This window comes from Drosophila takahashii, chromosome 2L (genome assembly GCF_030179915.1).
Source record: "Drosophila takahashii strain IR98-3 E-12201 chromosome 2L, DtakHiC1v2, whole genome shotgun sequence".
Lineage (NCBI taxonomy): Eukaryota > Metazoa > Arthropoda > Insecta > Diptera > Drosophilidae > Drosophila > Drosophila takahashii.
Genome location: NC_091678.1, coordinates 16,119,861 through 16,139,753, shown reverse-complemented (window position 1 = coordinate 16,139,753; position 19,893 = coordinate 16,119,861). Strand labels below are relative to the sequence as shown.

The 19,893-nt window shown below is 37.3% G+C and overlaps 1 protein-coding gene across 2 annotated transcripts in view; it reads right to left on the bottom strand.

Moving 5' to 3' along the window:
* Pvf3 (PDGF- and VEGF-related factor 3) overlaps positions 1 to 9,506 on the bottom strand; it is a 73,674-nt gene extending 64,168 nt beyond the window's left edge. The window contains exons 1-2 of one of the 2 annotated variants that reach the window (XM_017149143.3): positions 9,050 to 9,506; positions 7,306 to 8,749 (exon numbers count right to left, since the gene is read on the bottom strand). In XM_017149143.3, the coding sequence (XP_017004632.2) occupies positions 7,306 to 8,538 (1,233 nt within the window). In that variant the 5' untranslated portion in view covers positions 8,539 to 8,749; positions 9,050 to 9,506. The remainder of the gene's footprint in view (positions 1 to 7,305; positions 8,750 to 9,049) is intronic. The other variant, XM_017149145.3, reaches the window with a different exon arrangement.
* Positions 9,507 to 19,893: the final 10,387 nt, after the last annotated feature.

The window sequence follows — 19,893 nt, the reverse complement described above, 5'->3', positions numbered from 1 at the left end:
AGATATGGGTGGATATAAGGAGAAAGAGACAGAAATAGAATGCTTTGGTTTGTTGGAACGAACAAAAGCCAACTGCGAATGCATTCAACAGATACAAAGATACATATCATTCTGCCACTGACAAACCATTTTCTGTCAGATTAACTAACAAACTGCTTTCGTCGCTCCCCAATTTGCCCTTCTGCCCCATTCTATATGTATATTTACAGTTGCGGCACGAATAATAGCAGTCATATTTTTATAAGATTGGGAGCTAAAAATAAATTTAAATTTAATAATTTTTAATTGTTGACAATATAGAAACCTTATTCAAGTTTAATGAATTTATCAACTGCTTAGTGACATTATTATTTAAATGTGTAACTGCCTACTACTATTCATTCGACCTATGCTGTAAGTGTGTGCCGTATGATTTATAAAGTGACGAAGCCGCTTACAGATTTCGCGGCATTCCAAGAATTTCCAGCGCAGCATGTGTGGCACAAAAGCAACGTTTAAACAACAAAAAAAAAGAGGGGGTGAAAAATAAAGCAAGAGGCCCCTCCACATATGTAATCTTTACAACCTAATAAAGTCATTGAAACTCCCAACCCCACATAAGCCACCCAGCAAAAAGACAACAGCACCATTGCCAATTAGTTGCGAGAATTTATATTGCTTTTCTTCGGTTTCCGAAGAGAGTGGGAAAATAATTTCTTAAAATTTATATTAGAAGCTGCTATAAATTATGGAGGAAAGCAGAACAAGCCAAGACCATCGCAGGCTTAAAAAGTCTGCCAAAACCAAAAAAGAAGACTGAATACGAAGCAATCTGGAGACAATAAGCACAAGTTGTGCAATGGAAAATGTCCAAAGAAGGCAGCGGCGAATAAATGAGACTTCAATGACCGAGAGAGGGGAAGTCAAGTATTTTTCTATGGGAAAAGCGGAAAATTCCTTCCAAATGATATACTCACAGTTCCTCGGGGGACGAAAACAACTAATGAATGCCCCGGGCTTGAGCAAAAACAGCAGCAGCGAAAGAAAGAAAAATATAAAACATTGCAAAATAGGAGAGAGGTGGAAAAATAAATTGCACTGCCAATAACAGGCCAAAAAGGAAAATGTATAAAATGTGAGTGGAAATTAGCTGAAAAATGTCATCAACAGGAACAGCCAGGGGAATAACTAAAAATTAATCAAGAAATTTCTAATACATCTGAGAGAGTAATTACGAAAGGAAAAACAAATGAAAAACAACCGTAAAATAGGGGAAAATTCTTTTCTTTAAAGCAAACAGGCTGAATGAGACAGTTTTTGGGGGAAAAATACAAGTCCATACAGTAAATCTACAAATCCACTTTGCAGAAATCAAGTTTGTAAATGGAAGTGGTAAGCCACTGCTTTATTGAAAATGTTTTGCATCCTAGTCGTACTTCACTTCTGTAAATTTTGCTATCGTTAGTCAAGAACTGCAATTCATGTTGGCATTGTAAATATAGCCTAATGAAGTCGATATTAACATTATTACTAATCAGAAAATATGAATGATACATTGGTATGAATGTATTGCATTTCAATTATATTCTATTATTAAGCTTGAGCTGTAAGTTTCGCAAAAATCCTCGCATTTAGGATCGAAATTTTATTAAGTTTTAATCTACAAAAAAGGAATATTATTGTTATTCTATGAGTTGCTAATTTGAAACGATTGTCTTTTTAATATAGTATGTGAAAACTTTTACTTATTTTCTGAACTACATATACAGGCCTGTTCCAGTTTTCACTCGGAAGTGAATTTGTTAACATTATCGGATTTCCCTTTAACAGAACTAAATTTCCCTTTCTTGCTAGGGACATTTTATAAAATTTCCCATTGGTCCCTGCGCAGTTTTGAAAGGCTCCCGACAGAATAATATTAAAAATTAGTGTGGGAATCATACACTCATAAAAATAATTTTCTACATTTTAGAAAATTGCCCTAAAAAAATTTTCGCCCCTGAACTGAGAAAAATTTTCTATTTTCACGACAATTTTGCCATAAATTCAAGGCAGGTGACCATAAAAAAATATTTTTAGGGTTAATTTTTCTATTTTTCTAATAATTAGGGCGATTTTTTCGATTTGCTTCGATTTGACCTTTTCTAAATCCAACGGCGAATTGCCCTAATTTTTTTTCCAAAATCTGTCTAAATACAAGGGCGATTCGCCTTAAAAATCACTCCAAAAGTGTGAAATTCGGTAGCCCAGCGGTCTAATCACTAGCGCTTTCATCTTTGCTATATGAGGACTAAGGTCGTGGGGTTGTGGGTTCGAACCCTGTGTGATTCAACTTGATTTTTATGTTTTTTTTTTTTGTAAACATTATAAGGGCTAAACACTAAGGACATTTTTTCGTCCGAATTTTTAATTAAAGTAGTCTTTAAACCTTAAAAACGTATGGGAAATCTGAGTTAAAAGCATACTTTGTGTTTGCGGGCAAGAAAACGGGACTAATTGTCACAGTCGTCAGGAAAAAAATATACGGTTTAGTTGCCTTTAGTCAAAATATAACGTAGACCTCAAGAAAATAAGATGTCTGCAGAGTTTGTTCGTTGTCTTGCGCGATGGGTCTGTGGTGCAGCGGTAGGACGCTAGACTCTAAACCGAGAGGTCGTGGGTTCGATTCTCGCAACGACCAAAAAAAGTAAGTTGTTTTTTCTCCTCATATTTATTTCCCTAATTCGTTTACAAACATGATTTTTCAGTTCTAACGGCTGTGTTGTATAGATCGGGCCCCCCTCTTAACGCAGCTCCCATATAAGCTACACACCAATACAATAATATGAAACGGTGTCCTCCGACTGTGTTGTTTAATTAAAGCAGCAGTCCCAGAATATAGACGATTAAAAAAAAAACATGCTTCCCAAATTCAGTTAAGCATGCTCAAACACGATTTTTTTTAATTTGTCTAATTTTTTAGGGCATTTGCCTATAAAATCAGAAAATTCGCCCTTAATTTTAGAAAAATACACCTTAAAATTAGGGCAAATCACCCTAAAAACAGGAAAATATTTCTTATTTCAAGAAAAATCACCCTAAATTAAACCAAATTTCCATCGGGATTTTTTAGAAAATTTTTCTAAATACACGGGCGAATCGCCAGCGGATACGATTTATGGGCGATTTTCTAAATCCACGGGCGAAAAGTCAGTTTTTTAGGGCGATTTAGGGTAAAAATTTCTATGAGTGTAGTATTGCAAACTGCAAGAGCATACAGAGATGCCAAAGTCGAAAAACAAAGTCCCTATCAAATGTCCCTGTTCAAATTTCACATGAAAAAATGTGGTATTCCGAGCCAAAACACTTATTTCGTTAATTAGGATAAATTATCTTTCTAATAAAAGAACCATTAACCTTATCGGATAAATTTAGAATAAGTCCCAAGGAAATTCTAACTTATATCCATACCGTGACAACTCTAGGCCATTTTTACCAAATCCGAGCGGAATTTAGAACAAGGGCGGCGGATTTGCATTAATTTGTGAATTTTTCGGAAGTTAACAGAGTAACAACAGAGGAAATTCGATTCCGTGCAGTTCTTTCGGAAGTGAGTCTTGGAACAGGTCTGGGAAATTCGAATCCGTGTGAAACTTTCGGAAGTGAAAACTAGAACAGGGCCGATATTTTCTCTCATGTTTAACTTCGCACCACAATACAAGTTCTACAACTGCCTTTGTTGAGTACTTTTCAAAAGCCCTCCCCCCATTTTATCTACGAGTCTCCATAATTGTAACCACTTTTATGGGCCACGATGGCTCCCGCTGCTTTGAGAGCTTCAAGGTCGTTGCAACCGCAGCGACAACCTTCAGCCACATCGGCGGGTGGTAAGCGATGGGCTCCACTGTACTGTGCGTGTGTGGTTTCAGCTGTCATTCCTTAACCGCTTCTGACATTTCGCCGCACCAGGGCTAAGCTTACTGTGCGTTCTTTTGCACATTTCCAAAGATCTGGTAAGTGCAAAAAAATGCTAAAAGAAAGGACGGAAGCAACAGAAACAGGAAGAAAAACAGGCAATCCGGCAATATAGGAAAACACACCCACAAAAGGCGGCTAAAAGCTTACAAACAGAAACTGCTACAGCAGCAGATGGAAAAGCTGGAAAAGAAGTGACAGCATTTGTGGCTGTGACAGCTTTTCCGAAAATGGCAGGGAAAATATAGGGCCGTGCAAATGAGGGATGTGCATTTGAGTTTGGAAAAGTTCAGAAGAAAAAACCACCCACGTCGAAAAGAACGAAGGCTAACCTTTTAAGGCCCCAAAAACTTATCCCAATAACACTCCAGCCTAAAAAAAATAGCATTGCACATTGTCAAATTAAATGTGTGCCACCCAAGCGTTTTTTCAACACCTTTAACGCACCCGAAAGGCGTAAACTACAAACCGAATCTAAAAATAGAGCATTTTATTTGAATTGGAAGTCCGCCGTTCTCCATTTTCAGTTTGCATTCGATTGAACCGGAACTGGTTTAAGGGATTACAAGGATTTTAAGTTGAACATTTTTCAACAAGCTCGGATAGACGGGATTTGTTTCTCTAGAGATATTTTAAATATTTAATTCGATGGAACAAGTGCGGAAAGTCATTAGAGAAATATGTTTTTACATTTTTGAGAGATTATTTTTTGCGTTGCGAGATTAGGAAAAATTATTTATTTTCTCGTTTGTTTCTAACAAAGCAAATACTTATATATTTCATAAAAATATCCAATATTACTCTTTATACAAATTAAAACCATTTCTTTAACGTTCAGGCAACTTAAATTGTTTATTAAAAATCATTCAAAATGATCTCAATGAAGAGCTCATTAATGAACAGCCAGACCGAAAATAAAATGTATTTCCAAACCAAATAAAATGAATGAAAAGGAAAAAACCATGCCAATTAAATGGAAGGTAGGTTGAGTAAATTGCATCGAGTCAGTGGCATGTTAACACGGAACGGAGTAAGACTGGCAGAAAGGTTCCATTTAGCGTGTCATAAGAAAAAAAAAATATACAAATGGGAAGGAAAAAAGGAAGGAAGGAAGGATGCAGTACATCCGGAGAAGGAAAAGGTTGAAGGAACACACAGCCCATAGAGTAGCCGTCGTCATCCGCAGACATGTGTTAATTGTATTGTTCTGGGGAGAGCAGGAAAATTGGTTGGGGAAGGTGGCGCCATGTTATTTTGATGGCCCAGCGCCAATTCACCTGTCGCCCCACCTTTCACCTCCCCCCGAAATAAAAGCATTCCATGTTGTTGGTTAACTTTTCTTTTCTGTGTTGTTTTACACGCAGCTGCTCTTTGTTGTCGGTTTTGGTAATTATTGTTGCTCTTATTAAGCGCGTTGTTTTAGCCGAGTGTTTATTTAGCTGTTAACAATATTTCGAGTGCATTTCGCATTTACATTTTCAGCACACTCAATTGTCAACGCTCGTTGCCCACTTAATTCATATTTAAATTTTTCATTATGTTTTAAATTACATTTTTTCATGGGAATTAATTTGGATTGAGTTGTACAATATTAAACATGGCATTAATTGCGGGAAAAATATAAATTACAAGGGATTAGGATTATGATTTATTATAAAATGATAAATATAATTTTGTGTAAAATATCCTTTTTACTTTGTTCTGTTTGTTTTGTGAGTATCTATGAATATAAAATTCCAACAAACAATTTGGATGCGATTTATAAAAGGCATTATATATAAAACACAATTTGGCAACTGAACAAATTTTTATCTCGTCTTTTGCAACAAATTAAATAGAAATGAGTTCATGTGACTTACTGAGTTTTTTACCCTCATCATCATTAACGGATCCAAAGCTAATTTTAATTTCACCCCCTCTCAGTTAAATTTAAAGACTTCGATGGCTAAAGGACATTAACGTACAAGCTCATCTCAATGACAACTAAACTCAATTTACCTGGAGTAAAGTCGAATTGCTGGACCAATAAAAATAAACAGAGGACACTAAAAACAAACTAAAGCGGACTACGCTGGGAATTTTCATTTACCCGCCGGAACCGGCGAACATTATTTGCTTTGGGGCTAATATAATTGGTCCTTTTTTAAAGGTAATTACACCAAGTTGGGTGGTAAATTCAGCGACCTCAGGGCGATCAAAGAGACGCATGAAAATTCAATTAGGAGATTGCAAAAAAAATAAAATGAGAGCCGCTGTCAACAACCAGCTCAAAGCAAACAGAATGGAATGGCATTCAAAAAGTGCAAATCAAATGCAACGAATTAATTGTTATTGTTGGTCGATTTGTTGATTTTAGTTGTTGTACTGGCTGGTTTCAATTAGCCAAGCCGCAATGGTGAATGGCGAATGGTCAGCCAAAAAGTGTCGAATTTGCAAAAGGCAGCTGGTATCCGTTCGCCTCCTCTAAACACCACCCCCCTAAAACATTCCGCCTCGACCTTTTCCACATTGTGTAAATATTTGACATGAGCACCAAAACACAGAGTAGAGATACATGTCTGCTTTTGTTGTAAGCCAGAATGCAAACGGCATTAGCCATGGTCAGTGCGTAATGTCGAGCTGAATAATGCCAATGCACTGCGAGAATTTTCTAGTGCATAATTCTGGGTAAAAAATAAGAGAGATAATTCAATACATTAAAGTGTCAGAAGCTATACTATCAATCTAATAAACGGAGCTCTAGATTTCTATAGTGACTCACGAAAATAAGGCTAGAGTTTTCTAGAATTTGCAACTGCGGAATTCTAGGTAGAAAAAAATAAAAAATTTTATATTTAAGTTAATAGAGGATATGATATGACATTTTTAGAAAACTTGATGTGTACTATATGTTTTTATATTAAATTACGACTTATTTGAGACTTTACTAAAAATTTTTGGAAAAAGCTAAAAAAAAATAAAAACTAAAATAGTTAAGAATCTTACAAATGTTTGCAATTCAGAACCCATATTAACTAAATAAATACCCCCATTTATTTCAGTGCCCTTTAACATCTATATGTTTACTGATGGATTTTCGGTGTGACTAACTGCTGCCATCAAATGAAAATCGAACGTGAAACCGAAACCCAAACACACAGACTGGCCCCAAAAATCTGTTGGTCATTTGTGGCCGCAGACACTACTTCATGTTGTTAATAAACAGAATCTCTTATCAGGGCCTCCCCACAGCCCCCTAATCAACATGCTCACATAATGGAGCAATGTCAGAGCTACAACAATGCCTAATGACATCATGAGATCGGTGGAATGCCACACAGAGACTTATCAGTAAACTCAGTTTCATAACAATGGGCGCAATGCCAGACTCACCTCATTCTCAATGTTTCTTATGAGAGGGGTATTCCTGCTCTTCTCACGCATCGCCAATAGTTCCTTCTGATGCTTCTGCTGTTTCAGATGATGTTCATGCTCGATTTTGTTCCACTGTTCGTTGGAGAATCCCTCTTCCGATTCGGAATCCGAATCCTCATTTGAGTCCTCCTCCTCGCCACCATGGTTTTTCAGATTGGCATCTATTAATTGCAATTTTGGCCTTTCAGTGCGTATTACGGGCTTTACAGTTGTGGTCGTCGAAGTGGTGGTCGTTGAAGTAGTTGTGGTATGTGGTTTTTTAACAACCTCTTTTTCCCTATTTTGTTTGAACAGCCAATCGAATATATTGCGCTTGCCAGCGGACTTGTCGTGCGGATTGGCCACGCTGGGATGCTTGTTGTTATTATGATTATTATTATTCGAAACTATATCCAACTCATCCGACTGATCGTAGGCATTGTAATCGGGTTCCTTCATGTCAATGTGCGGTAGCTTTTGGGTGAACAAAGAGTATCGGGGCATTTGTCGGGCCAATTCTTCATCGACACCATTGGAATCGGCGTCTTCGTCGTACTCATAGTCGTCATCGTCGTCATCCTCATCACTGTCCTCATCGGAATCACTGGTATCCACTTCCTGTCGCCAGTTGGGACCTCTGGTAGATCGAGGTTCGGCCCAGGCGGGAAAGATGCCATCCCTATCGAAGTAGCGCGAGTGATTTGAGATCAGACCATGATATGTGGTAGTGGGTGCATCAGTGGTCATTATATTCCGGGCTGTACTCGTTCCAATGGCCAATCGATGCTGCTGATGACGCAGCGAGGGAAAGACCCTCTGTTCCCAGCTCAAATGATGACGATTGTGATGACGCAAGTGGTGCTGCTGCATGGGCAATTGGGGATCATCGAAGAAGGCCTTCTTGGATCCAGATCCAGCCACTTCAAAGTTCTCGATCGGGGGCTGACGATTCCCCTCCAGCTCGGCCCGCAAATGCTGCTCGTGCCGCAAATGATGATGGTGTTGCTGTTGATGGGCCTCCAATAGCTGCGCCTCCTGCAATTGCTGCAATCTCAGCTGCTGATGGGCATTTCGGTGGCCCGGAGTGGGAGCCACTGTGGTCATCACAGGTGCCCCCTTCAAATCACTGCCATTGGCCCAAGTGAGGGGCATTAGTATCAGAATTAGCCAATACATTTTGAAGATCATGAGGTTTCCCCTGGGGGAGTTCATTGTTTTTTATTGGCGCTTTTCTAGAAACACTCTGCTCTTTGTTTTGCTTTTTCTCACACGCGTTTATTGTGCACTTTTCTTTGTCGTTTGTTTAAAGCATTTCTTTTGTCTGATAATTCGCAATTAATATTGACGCATTATGTTTTGACACTTGTTGACAATTTAAATATTTCGCTTTTAATTGCTTAAAAGGAATTTTAATTGTTCATAGCTGGAATTAAATCGGTAACTTTTTGTAAGTATAATTTTAATTGTTTTGACAAAAAAAATTTTTTTTCAACACTTTTATATCAATAGAGATGTCTTAAAGTTTTAATTTTTTTTAAAAATTTATGAAATGTTAGAGTTTCTATGAAAGTTGTAATAATAATAATAATTCTGAAAATCTTAATTTTTTTTATTATCCTTTTTTGGTCTAGAGTTTAGAAATTATTATAAATTAATTTGACATTATTTAAATACTTTTGTTTGTTTAATAGTTTTTTTTGTGCACCACTTTAATTTTTCGTACCTGTGATTTAAAATTTATGTTTAATAATTAGCACTTCATAACTTATGGCACTTTTCATTTACTTATTTTTTAATATTCTTTAATATGTTTTTTCTCTTGAGATTTTCGACGATTTGTTTTTCCACTTTGATTAATGGTTATTCGATTTTTGGCTTCAACCAATTACCGCGAACATAAATCTGCCGCAGAACCCGCGCGCGACTTTTGACGCGGTGCCAGGAGGCAAGAAAAACACACCCACCAATCCACTCACGCACATCCGAGTATATATCTCCGGTGTATATATCTGCATATAGATGCGATGTGATGTCTCGGTTTGTTTGTGCAATGATTTGTTTGTTTTGATTCCTTGGGCCAGATGGTAAAACGGCCGTTTTGCTCCGGTAGAAGGTAAGTTAGGTCGCGATGCTCCACGGAGGGTCGGACAAATCCACAGTTCCCGACGTTCAGATAACGACTGACACGGGATCTCGAATGGATTTCAGTCGCTGGCAGAAGATGCTCCCCTCGAATGGCTTGCAGAGAGTCGCCGGCAGAGACTCGAGAGCGTCGGCACTTACATTGGAAACACAATCCACAAGAGAGAAAATTTAAGGGGAAAATCTGAGTACTGGGAAATACTGGATCCACAAGCGCAACATGTTGACAGCAACACGAAAAATTTTATTTTATTTTTATAATACCACGAGAAAAAAAAGAAAACCTACCACAAAATCTATTACCAATCTGGCTGATCAGCCTGGAAATTTGTTAGCTTAACCAGTTTAAGGAGCAGAATTTAATTTCAGTTGGACATTGTGCATGTAGCATCATAAAATAAAATGTCAGCAATCTCCCACACAATCTTCACAGGCTGAAACTTCTGTAAATTTTACACTACGGGAAAGAGAATGAAAATTGATTAGCATTTTTTTAAGATTTTAGAGAATTTTATTTTAATTTAGTATATGCTAGTTTCACATACACAGAGCCAATTATTCCTTAAAAAGCGTAGCTTAAGTTGGCAAAACAAAGAAAAAACGTTTTAAAAATATCACAAGTATAATAAAGATGATGCATTTTACTTTTTAAAATATAGCATTCACATGTATAAGACAAATAGATTTTTAAAATGATTTTGAAATAATAATAAATACTATTTATTTATTAAATAGACATTTAAGAATAGCATATCATTAAAAATTTAAAGGGCGTTTTAAGGCCAAATGAGAAAATTTACACGATTTATTTCCTAGTGTAGCAATCATCTACATCTGAAATCACATCAACAGCTTTGCCTGTACGCCCATGTCTTTTACTTTCCTTCTGCCGCCTGAGAACTTCTTCTCAAGTTCTATAATTCTCAAGATGGTTGTGCGTTGGCTGCTGATTTTTGCTCTTTGTGTGGGCAGTTGCACAGACATTCATTACATAATAATAATAATGAGATGGTGTTTTATTTCCAACTCCAGCACGCATCATTGTTTGTTTTACCGAACCACAAAATGTGCGATTTCCAGGAAAACCAGACTTTAATATCCTTGAGCACCGGCAAGTAACAATCGAGAACAAATTTTCCAACTAATTGCCATTAAACGAAATGTGTATAAAAACGAAAAAGGTTTCCACCCGTGAGTCACCGATTTTATAGGAAGCAAACTTCTTAGCATGATCATAAAAAAGTGGCCCATCCTAAGACTGATCGATGATAAAAGAAGAACAGAATATAAAGGGTTGAGGCCTAAAATGAAGACCTAAAGAACATTTTATTATTCCCCTAACCAGTTTTTCTATCCGGGAAATTGATTTTCCAAGCTGGGCGTGCAAATAGGATTTGTCAGGCGATCAATAAAAGATTGGGGAGTTTCTCACTAAATCATAGAGGCTAAGATAGCTGATTATAGCGAATTATGGTTGATAGATAGACGTAGTGAATTAGTTCTCTAATTTCCCAATGATAATACTAGCGTCTCCTTTTTGATCTTTAAATTCTTCCCCTCACCTTCTTATTATGGCTTTCATTGTTTGATTTTTTAAGCTCCAAGGCAAACAAGTTTCGTTTTCTTTCGTTTGAAGATTGTAAAGATTGTTATATTATTGTTGGGTGTGTGCATTGTGTGTATTTGGGGTGAGTTTCGGTAGGTGATAAGCTATAAAGCTGAACGTGCGCTTCGCTCATAAAAACCTATATGATGTGTTGAATTTAACGCTCAATTTGAGTTTTCATTTGGCTTGAAAAAGATAAATACTGTCAAAAGCTCACAGAAACGTTTCTAAGCGAATAATTTGGGTTTCCTAAAATAAAATGGTTTTAGAATCGATACAAACCTTAAAATCTGTTTTGCAACAAAACAAAAAGAACTAATTCATTTAAAAATGTAGTAGAACTTTTATTTGCTAAAATGTTTAATTTTTTTAACGTTATTAAAGTTTAGCCGCACAATTAAGTGGTCTATAAAGCTCATATTCAATTATGCACAAGATTTTCTGAAATACTTTAAGGCAACACATAAGCGCCCACAGCCTCCTCCTTGGGTTAAGCCCCTAAGCCAAGTTAAGCCAACTAATTTGCAACTTCTCAACAAGTTTTCAACGACGAAACCCGAAAACTAAATCCTCACTGCAGCAAGAGGCAATTTAATAATCATGAGGCAATTTACAGTGCACTTCAGTTCAGTTCCCGCCTCCAGTTTCAACCATTTTCCACCCTACTCCGAGAGCTAATGAAATCATTGCCAGTGCTCGATAAAGCGTTAAAAAATCATCAAGTTGCTAATTAGGTTGACTAAAATGCTTCAGCGAACGCGACACAAACTTTGTGGTGCGGCGAAGGTGGGTTAAGGCATTAAGAAGAAAACCTCCTACCCTTTAACCCATGCAAAAGTTTTCTATCTCAGCAGCTTTCCCTGTTTTCTTTTTTAACTTTTCTTAATTGCTGCCTGTAAAGTTTTCCAAACTCAAAAGTATAAAAAATAACTTTTAAATTTAATTGACCGACATTAAGAAGTTAAAAAATAAATCACTTTAAGAAATAAAATCAATTAAATGAATTGCTTTGGTGCCACTTTTAATTATTTTAGTAAAAACCAATCGCCTAATTTTTCACTAGGAAAATAATATTTACATTTCATGGGTTTAAAATGAAAGTATTTATTTATCATAAATGTCTTTAATTAAATTAAATTTCGGTGATGTCGTATTTCATTTCATTTAATTTTAGCATTTTCTGTCCAGTATTTCTATTTATTTTACTATTTTCATTGAATTATCCATAAATGCCAGTTTTATTCAACCAAAAGAAAAATAAATCAATCACTTCAAACAAATACATAAAATGGCCAGGCGGTAACTTTTCATTAGCAATTTTTGCATGCGTCAAATTAGAAAATTTTAATCGCATTTACCCAAAGGGGAAAATTCATTGGCCTTTGGGGGCCAGACAGTAATTAGCATTTCCCGATCGACCTAATCAATCAGGCAGCGGGGGCGGAAACGGGGCGGGCCAGCAGGTTAAATGCCAATAAACTTTCAGGAAAAACAATAACAGAGCAAAAAAAAAGCAAAGTCAAGAGCGATAAACAAAGTGGAGCAAAAGCATGGGAAATTGCAGAAAAGCGGGGGAAAAGTTGGAGGGGCAATGAGTGGGTGTGGCAACTTTTTGGCTTAAATTGTTTTCCTCCTCGTTGTTGCTGTGATTGTAATGGATGAATTTCCTTGGCTTAGCTGCTGGGCAATCTATAAGATACAGATACAAACCTGTGAGCCGGGCCAAGAAGAACATGGAGTTATTTTCTTGGGGGCGTCGTGTTTTGGGGGCGTGTCTCCGACAATTTTCAAGTTGATATCTTCACCAAGTGGGCCAGTGTGTGCAGGAATCCGGCAAAGGAGAGTCATGAACAAACAGACTAAGTAAGCGATTGCCAGGGGAATAAAATGGCCAAGAAACTAAAGGCAACTAAATTGGGGAAAAGCGGGAGGTTAAGGGGGTAACAAAATACTTTGTGCTGGAGCTAACTGGGTAAACTAAAAAGGAATTTGTAAGTTAGAGCTGCTACCGTAATAGCATCAATTTGTTTCTTTGTTTCTCTAGATCCCCTGGGAACCAAATCAAATACTAACAGTTAGGTGATATTTGCACTTCATGGTAATTAGTCATTCTAATCTATCTGATATGGATCAAAAAATTAACTTATTTTTAATTGGTTTATTTTTGCAGATGCTTGCTTAGGACTTTGTTAGAATTTTATAAAATATCACCAGGGAAGGAAAAGAATATTTTTTCTTTAACAATATTTTAGGGGAAACCCATTGTCTTTTTTTACCTATCCTTCTTTCTTCAGTCTTCACCTGGCACACTTTGTAGCCACTTTTATGACAAATATAACCCCAGCAGAATTCCAAAGCGCACAAAGTTGCCTCAAACGCTCAACTGCCACGCCCTCTTTACACCACCCACATGCGACAAGGAATGGGATATATACATATTTGAACGGTGTATATATGTACATATATGTTTGATATTCCTCCTAGAAGATAGCCAGAGACAAATGCCTTTGCCATTGAAGACGAGTTGCCATCATCTCATCGGCGGTGTCGGTGTCCCTCTTCTCTCTTTTTTTGCCTCGTTAAAATCTGTGAAAAAATATGTCTGGCTTTCCGTTATACAGGGCGATTTCTGTAGGGTTACAATTTCCTTTCTTTTTTTAGTGGTGCTGTTGCAGCGCCTGTAGTTGTTGTTGTTGTTGGCTTGTTAACAACACCAGGAGGCAGACACTTCCTTCAGCTTCCGCAGCATCTTCTCGAACACTTAAAAAAATACTTTAAAATTTTTTTCATAAAATGTTATCCTTAAACAATGGAATTTCAAGTTTAAAATTGCATTATTAAAGGCTTTTTATATAATTTTTTTTTCTGTTTTATGTTATGTTATGTTTTTTTTAATTACTGATTTTGATATGCCTTAATCATTATAATTAAATTATTTAGTGTAAACAGAAAATGGTTAAAAAAATGTTTTTTTACTAATTATTAAATTGTGTAATTATTTTTGTATTATAATTATTTTTTAATTAAGTAATTTTACTTACTAAATCAAAAATATATTAACGCAATTGATTGTAGATTATCTTTTACAGACGTTGCAGCTATTGAAAAATTGTAATCGATATATTAAAGCACTTGTTCTTGATAATATCTGCATTTTTCCCAGCGTAAGTTGAACGCATTTCTTTTTCCCCATTGTCTTGTCGCGTGTTTCGGCCCTATCCTCTCCTCCTTACTGTGTTCTATTACCATTCTTTTTTTTCGCGTTACTTTCTGGGTTATAGGCCCCTTTTGTTTGCCCAGAAAAGAAGGCGCCGCTTTGTGTCTGCTAAAATGTTTTTCTCTTTTTTATCCCCCGGCTTAAGCTGAAATGTTTAGCGCTAGTGGAGGCGGATGGAATAGAGAATAGACCATACAATATGCTGCCATTGATGAAGATGATGGAGCAGTTGAATAGCGATGAGGAAGGTGGCCCGTACTAAACGGAAGTGTTGGCCACCGAGGCAAACAACTCTGAGCTCTTTAAGCAGGTCTTCAAAAAGGGCAAGTAGCGGCCCTGGGAATACAGGAATCATCTTACATGTTATCAGTCTACCAGTGGCGATGAGTCATAAGGGGCAACCGGTCATAAAAGGGTCAACAAGTGTAAAGGAATAATAAAAAAAATTCAAAACTCCCTAGAAAAGGAATAAATTAACCATTTTCAAACTTTTTAAATTTATACAACTATTTTCTGTTATACAGACAAAATAGTGAGGAGGATTTCCCTAAACTCGAATTAAATTTTTAGCCTAATAATATTAGACTTAAAAAGCCATATAAACGGAATAATTTAAAGCATCATTGAATAACTTGACTTCTCTCAAGAAACCCATGAATGACCAATTTTGCCTAAATCAGACTCTGTAAGCTTTTAAGCCGAAAACTTTGCGAGGGCGGAAAACTGAGCCTTGAAGTGAACGCTTCTGTCTTCCCATGGCAACTTTGAAGTTGGACTTGGACACACTTGTTGCCACAGTAAAGTAGTCAAAGATTGGGCCGGTTTAGGGGGAGTTTTATGAGGATTTTTAGAGAAGGCCTAGTCACGTAGGTGGCAACAAATAACCGCCAGCTATAAACGACCCAAAAAGGAACATAATAAAAACCGATGAAATCGCTCACATGGGCACACACAGGATCCAAACGTTCATCTTAAAGGAATATTAAAACAGTTGCGGAAAACACTGAGGCAAGAGCTCCAAAAATTCAGGATGGCTGAGTTAACTCAGCTGTGTGCCATAGCTCAAGGTCAGAATACATGCACCCAATGGGTGGGAAAAAGGAGTGAAAGGTAGAATCAAAAGAGGAAACAAAGGTGGATAAAGGCAAGCCGGTTCGGCTTTTCGGGGCCTTTTCGCTTGTTTGTGCATGCAAATAAATATAAAATTTTTATGAATGAACACGTATGATGAAAGAGCAATGCCCATGGACCCAACACACTCGACCTACAATGGGAAGAACAAACAGAGGCAACTGGTTGTTGGAAGCTTTTTTTATGAAGCCAGAAAAATATTTCAGACGTTTCCCAAAACATCAAGGGCACGAGAAAAGGAACGAAAATTGTTATCGAAATTTTTTTTTGTTTTTAGGTTTATTTCTATTATTATTTTGTGTATATAAAGATTCCCTATTTTATTTTTCATACCATAAGAATAAAACAAAATATAAAAATATTTAGAAATTCTTCCGTAACTTTATTCTCTAATGGAACTTTACTTGATCTCTTCCACAGTGCGTGATCCTGTGTTACAGGAAAACCGAACATCACCCCTTTGGCCGCCGAACAGCCAAGCCAACTACCTCCCTGGAGGCCACCTCAGTACTGACATGGTTTCGTTTAACCGGGCCAAAACAGAAAATCTGTTAAAGGTAACGGCCAAAACCAAACCAAGCCGAAACTGAAACTGAAACGGAAACCCAGCGAAACGAAAGCAGAAAAAATGAGTAAAGGGGTAAAAGGGCTATTGCAAATACTTGTACAAGTTGGCATGTTCGCTCGGTGCTCGCGTTTTGCCAGTAAAATGTTTCTATTTTTATCACCATTACGAGATGGAAAACACCCCTCCAAAGCTGCCGCTCCTAGAACCGATTTCCCAGCTTGATCTTTTCCCCAACGCCCACCTCCACCTTCCCATTTCACCGCCCACCCCGCCCTTTGACTGCATTTGCATGTGAAACAAGCAGATAAATTCAGACATGCAAACGCCATAAATTTTCGTGCACAGAGTAGCAGAGCAGTAACACAGTAGCAGTAACACACTAAAACGGTGGAATACTCAAAGAAAAAACAAGAGAGAACGCTATAGTCGGGTTGGTGTCCCGACTATCTAATACCCGTCACTCAGCTAAAGGGAGTGCAAACGCTGTGTCGGGTTGGTGTCCCGACTAATAATCGTAACTCAGCTAAAGGGAGTGCGAGGGAGATAGATATATGCTGACAATTTATAAAGCGTATAACTTTTTAATGAATGGTCCGATTTGAAAAATGTCTTCTACATTTCGATAGGTATAAATATACACAACAAAATTGCATTTACACTTCTCAGAAATCTTTAAAGATGTGGGCGCAGGACCCATTTTAAAATCGTTAGTGGGCGATTGTGGGCGTTAGAGGGGCGTGGCGCTCGGCTAAAATAAACTTGCGCTGCGTAGGAAGCCAAAGAATATGTGTGGGAAATCTCAACCTTCTAGCTTTTGTAGTTTCTGAGATCTCAGCGTTCATACAGACGGACAGACGGACAGACGGACAGACGGACATGGCTAGATCGACTCGGCTAGTGACCCTGATCAAGAATATATATACTTTATGGGGTCGGAAACGCTTCCTTCCAGCTGTTACATACTTTTGCACGAATCTAGTATACCCTTTTACTCTACGAGTAACGGGTATAATGATATAAATAAAAATATTTTTTTAAATGTTCATAAGGCTACAAAAAATATTATTAACATAATTTAACAAAATTGGGAGAAAATAAATAAGTTAACTAAATGCACAATTTCACTTCTTATACATACATCTTATAGAAGAACATATTAAATATAATTTGATTTTAAAAAAAATATAACAATTAAGAAAAATGTTTAACTTTTATAAAACGAAAATGTAAACATTTTTAAACTTCTAATATTTTTACAAAGATCAAAATAATATGAGTCCTTTATTTATAACTTACAATTTTGTTTAAATCAAAAAAATGCACACAGGTCAAAAAATTTATTTAAAGTATTCTAATAAATTGCATTGTTTTATATATTTGACTAAGCTTAAGAGCTCCTAAACTTTTTTCTGCCAGTGTATCGGCAAGGCAGGAGTAAGGGAGCGCAGCAGCGGCGTCATTTAAAATCGAAAATTTCACATATTTTTGCATGAAATTTGCATGCAACAGCGCCGGAGGAAACAGGAAGAGGTTGGAGATGCTGCCGCAAAGATGCAGTTTCAGATGCATCCCCATTTTTCGTGTCCACATTGCGATACAGTTGCAGATACATATAGAGCTGGCATTATGTAGATGGCCACGTCGTACATCTTGTTTCTTAAAATGATGGCTTAAATTTTGTGTCGGCGAGAACTTTTCAACTTTTTGCTGGAAAATTGAAAAAGTTTCGAGACCGAAAATGGGGCGTTCGCAAACGAAATTCCTGGACGAGACATGACAGCATGTGGCATGTGGAAGGAAAACCCAAACCAAAGGAAGGTGTTGCCCTGAGGGGCAACTGATGCCTGTGATTAGACCCGAGGCACGTTCCCCTCGCAAAACAGAGAGATACAGACCGCCAACGTGGACAAGATTTATGGTCTCCGATTGGGTTCCAGTTATTAGCAGAAGAAGCAGCAGAAGCAGCAGCAAAAGTAGTCCAAAGAGTTGTCGTTGCATAAATCAAATTCATTTGCCAACTGTTTTCACTTGAAGCCGAATCGGCCAGATTGCAGCCACCGCTCAGAAGCCTTGGCAAATGGAGCAGTCAAGTGATTAGCAATCATCATCGGCCAACAGGTAACAGGCAACAGCCACAGCCAGTGCCACCGCCTTGATTGAAATGTCCAACTGCCAGTGGTCGGCATGGTGATTCTGTCACTTTTCCCCCTCTTCTATTAGCCGGACATACCGGACAGTTGGCTGGCCGTTGGCTGAATGAGTCGCAAGCAGCTCATCAAGGAGTCTTCAAAGAGCAGGGAGGTATGCAGATTCTGCCGCCACAATATTGATGAATTTCTCTTTAAACGGACTTCAACTTGTCACTTGAAATGTCAAAATGATCTGATGAAAATGGTCTATAAACTAGATCCATATTCTATTTAATAAATCCACAAATGTATGAAATATTATATTAACTTATGGGTGAAAATAACCATATCTCAATTTAACGATAAGCTATACCTTATTATTATTAATTTTAAATAAAACTTGAGTATATTTATTTGTATTCCTCTAAGTAAATCTTTCTATTTATAATCCATATATCCTACTTAAATTTACTGTAGACGATATCGAAGGTCAGTTACCGCAGTTAACCGGATTGAGCCGTCAAACAAAAAAAGCCAAGGAATCACCAAGGCTATTTGCTAGCAGAAACCCCATTAGCCACCATTAGAAAAGAGTTTTATGTTACCAGTTCAGAGCTAAAAGCATTTCAATCTCGGTGAAATAGAAAAAAAGGAAAAACCAACCTGAACCTGCCCCAATGCGGTGCTCAAGTGAAATGCAAATGAAAACACAAAGGAAGGAAAATAAAAAAGAAGATGAAATTGAAAATGGAAGTGAAAAGGGAAAATAAAGGAAAAAGGAACAAAAAAGAAATGCGATTGAGATTCTCCATCTGGGAGGCGGTGGGCTATCGAAATCGGTAGGCATTTGAATAATTGAAGTGTTGGGCATAGCACAAAGAGCTCAGAAGATACAAAGATACATTTCCAGATACTCAACAAGTTTTTCCCTCTTGTTTGGAGAATTGCCAATTGTCATGGCTTTGACATTGCCAGCCCAAGGAAAAGCGTGACAAATTGTTTGTGTTCTTCAAAAGGGGAAGGGAAAACGAGACCGCAAGGAAAATGGAACTGAAAAATTCAACAGGAGTCATAAATTCTTGGGCCAACAAAATGTATCAGGCCTAGCCTGGCCAATTGATTTTATCCCTGCTGTTCGCCAAAACCAAAACCAATTCGATTGACCAACAACAAGGCGGAAAAACAAAAATAAAAATTCCTATAGGAAATTGAATCACAAACTTACGCAATTTTTACTTCTCTTTTCCATTCTTTGGAGAAAAGTTTCAGCAGCAGATTTTCACGGCGGCCCTAACAAGGAAAATAAACAAGCGGCAGCTGCAAAACAAACAAGCTACAAGTATCCAAAAGATGCAGCAGAAACGCATCTCGCAGATACCATTCGCTTCCTCATCGCACGGCACTTCCACTTGTTTGCTTATCTAAGGTAACTTTAAATACCCTACCGACTGCCTGCCAAAATTAAGGTGAGAACTTTGTGTTGCCACAAAATAATTCCAAGTCGAAACTTTTTCTATCTGCCAGTTGAATCTTCCAAGTTGTGCGAACTGTCGCACATCATTTCCCATTGCAGCACTTCAATGTAGAACAAATCGAGGAAACAGAAAAGCCGCACTCGGGATGCCCTAAATAATATTAAATAGATATTAAATATTATTAAAAACATATATAAATCAATTTAAAGCTTTCTACATTTTGTACAAATTTCTTTAAAAAAATGTATTTAAATTTATTAAATGAAGAAACCCTTTCTCTATAGCTTGTAATCATTTAA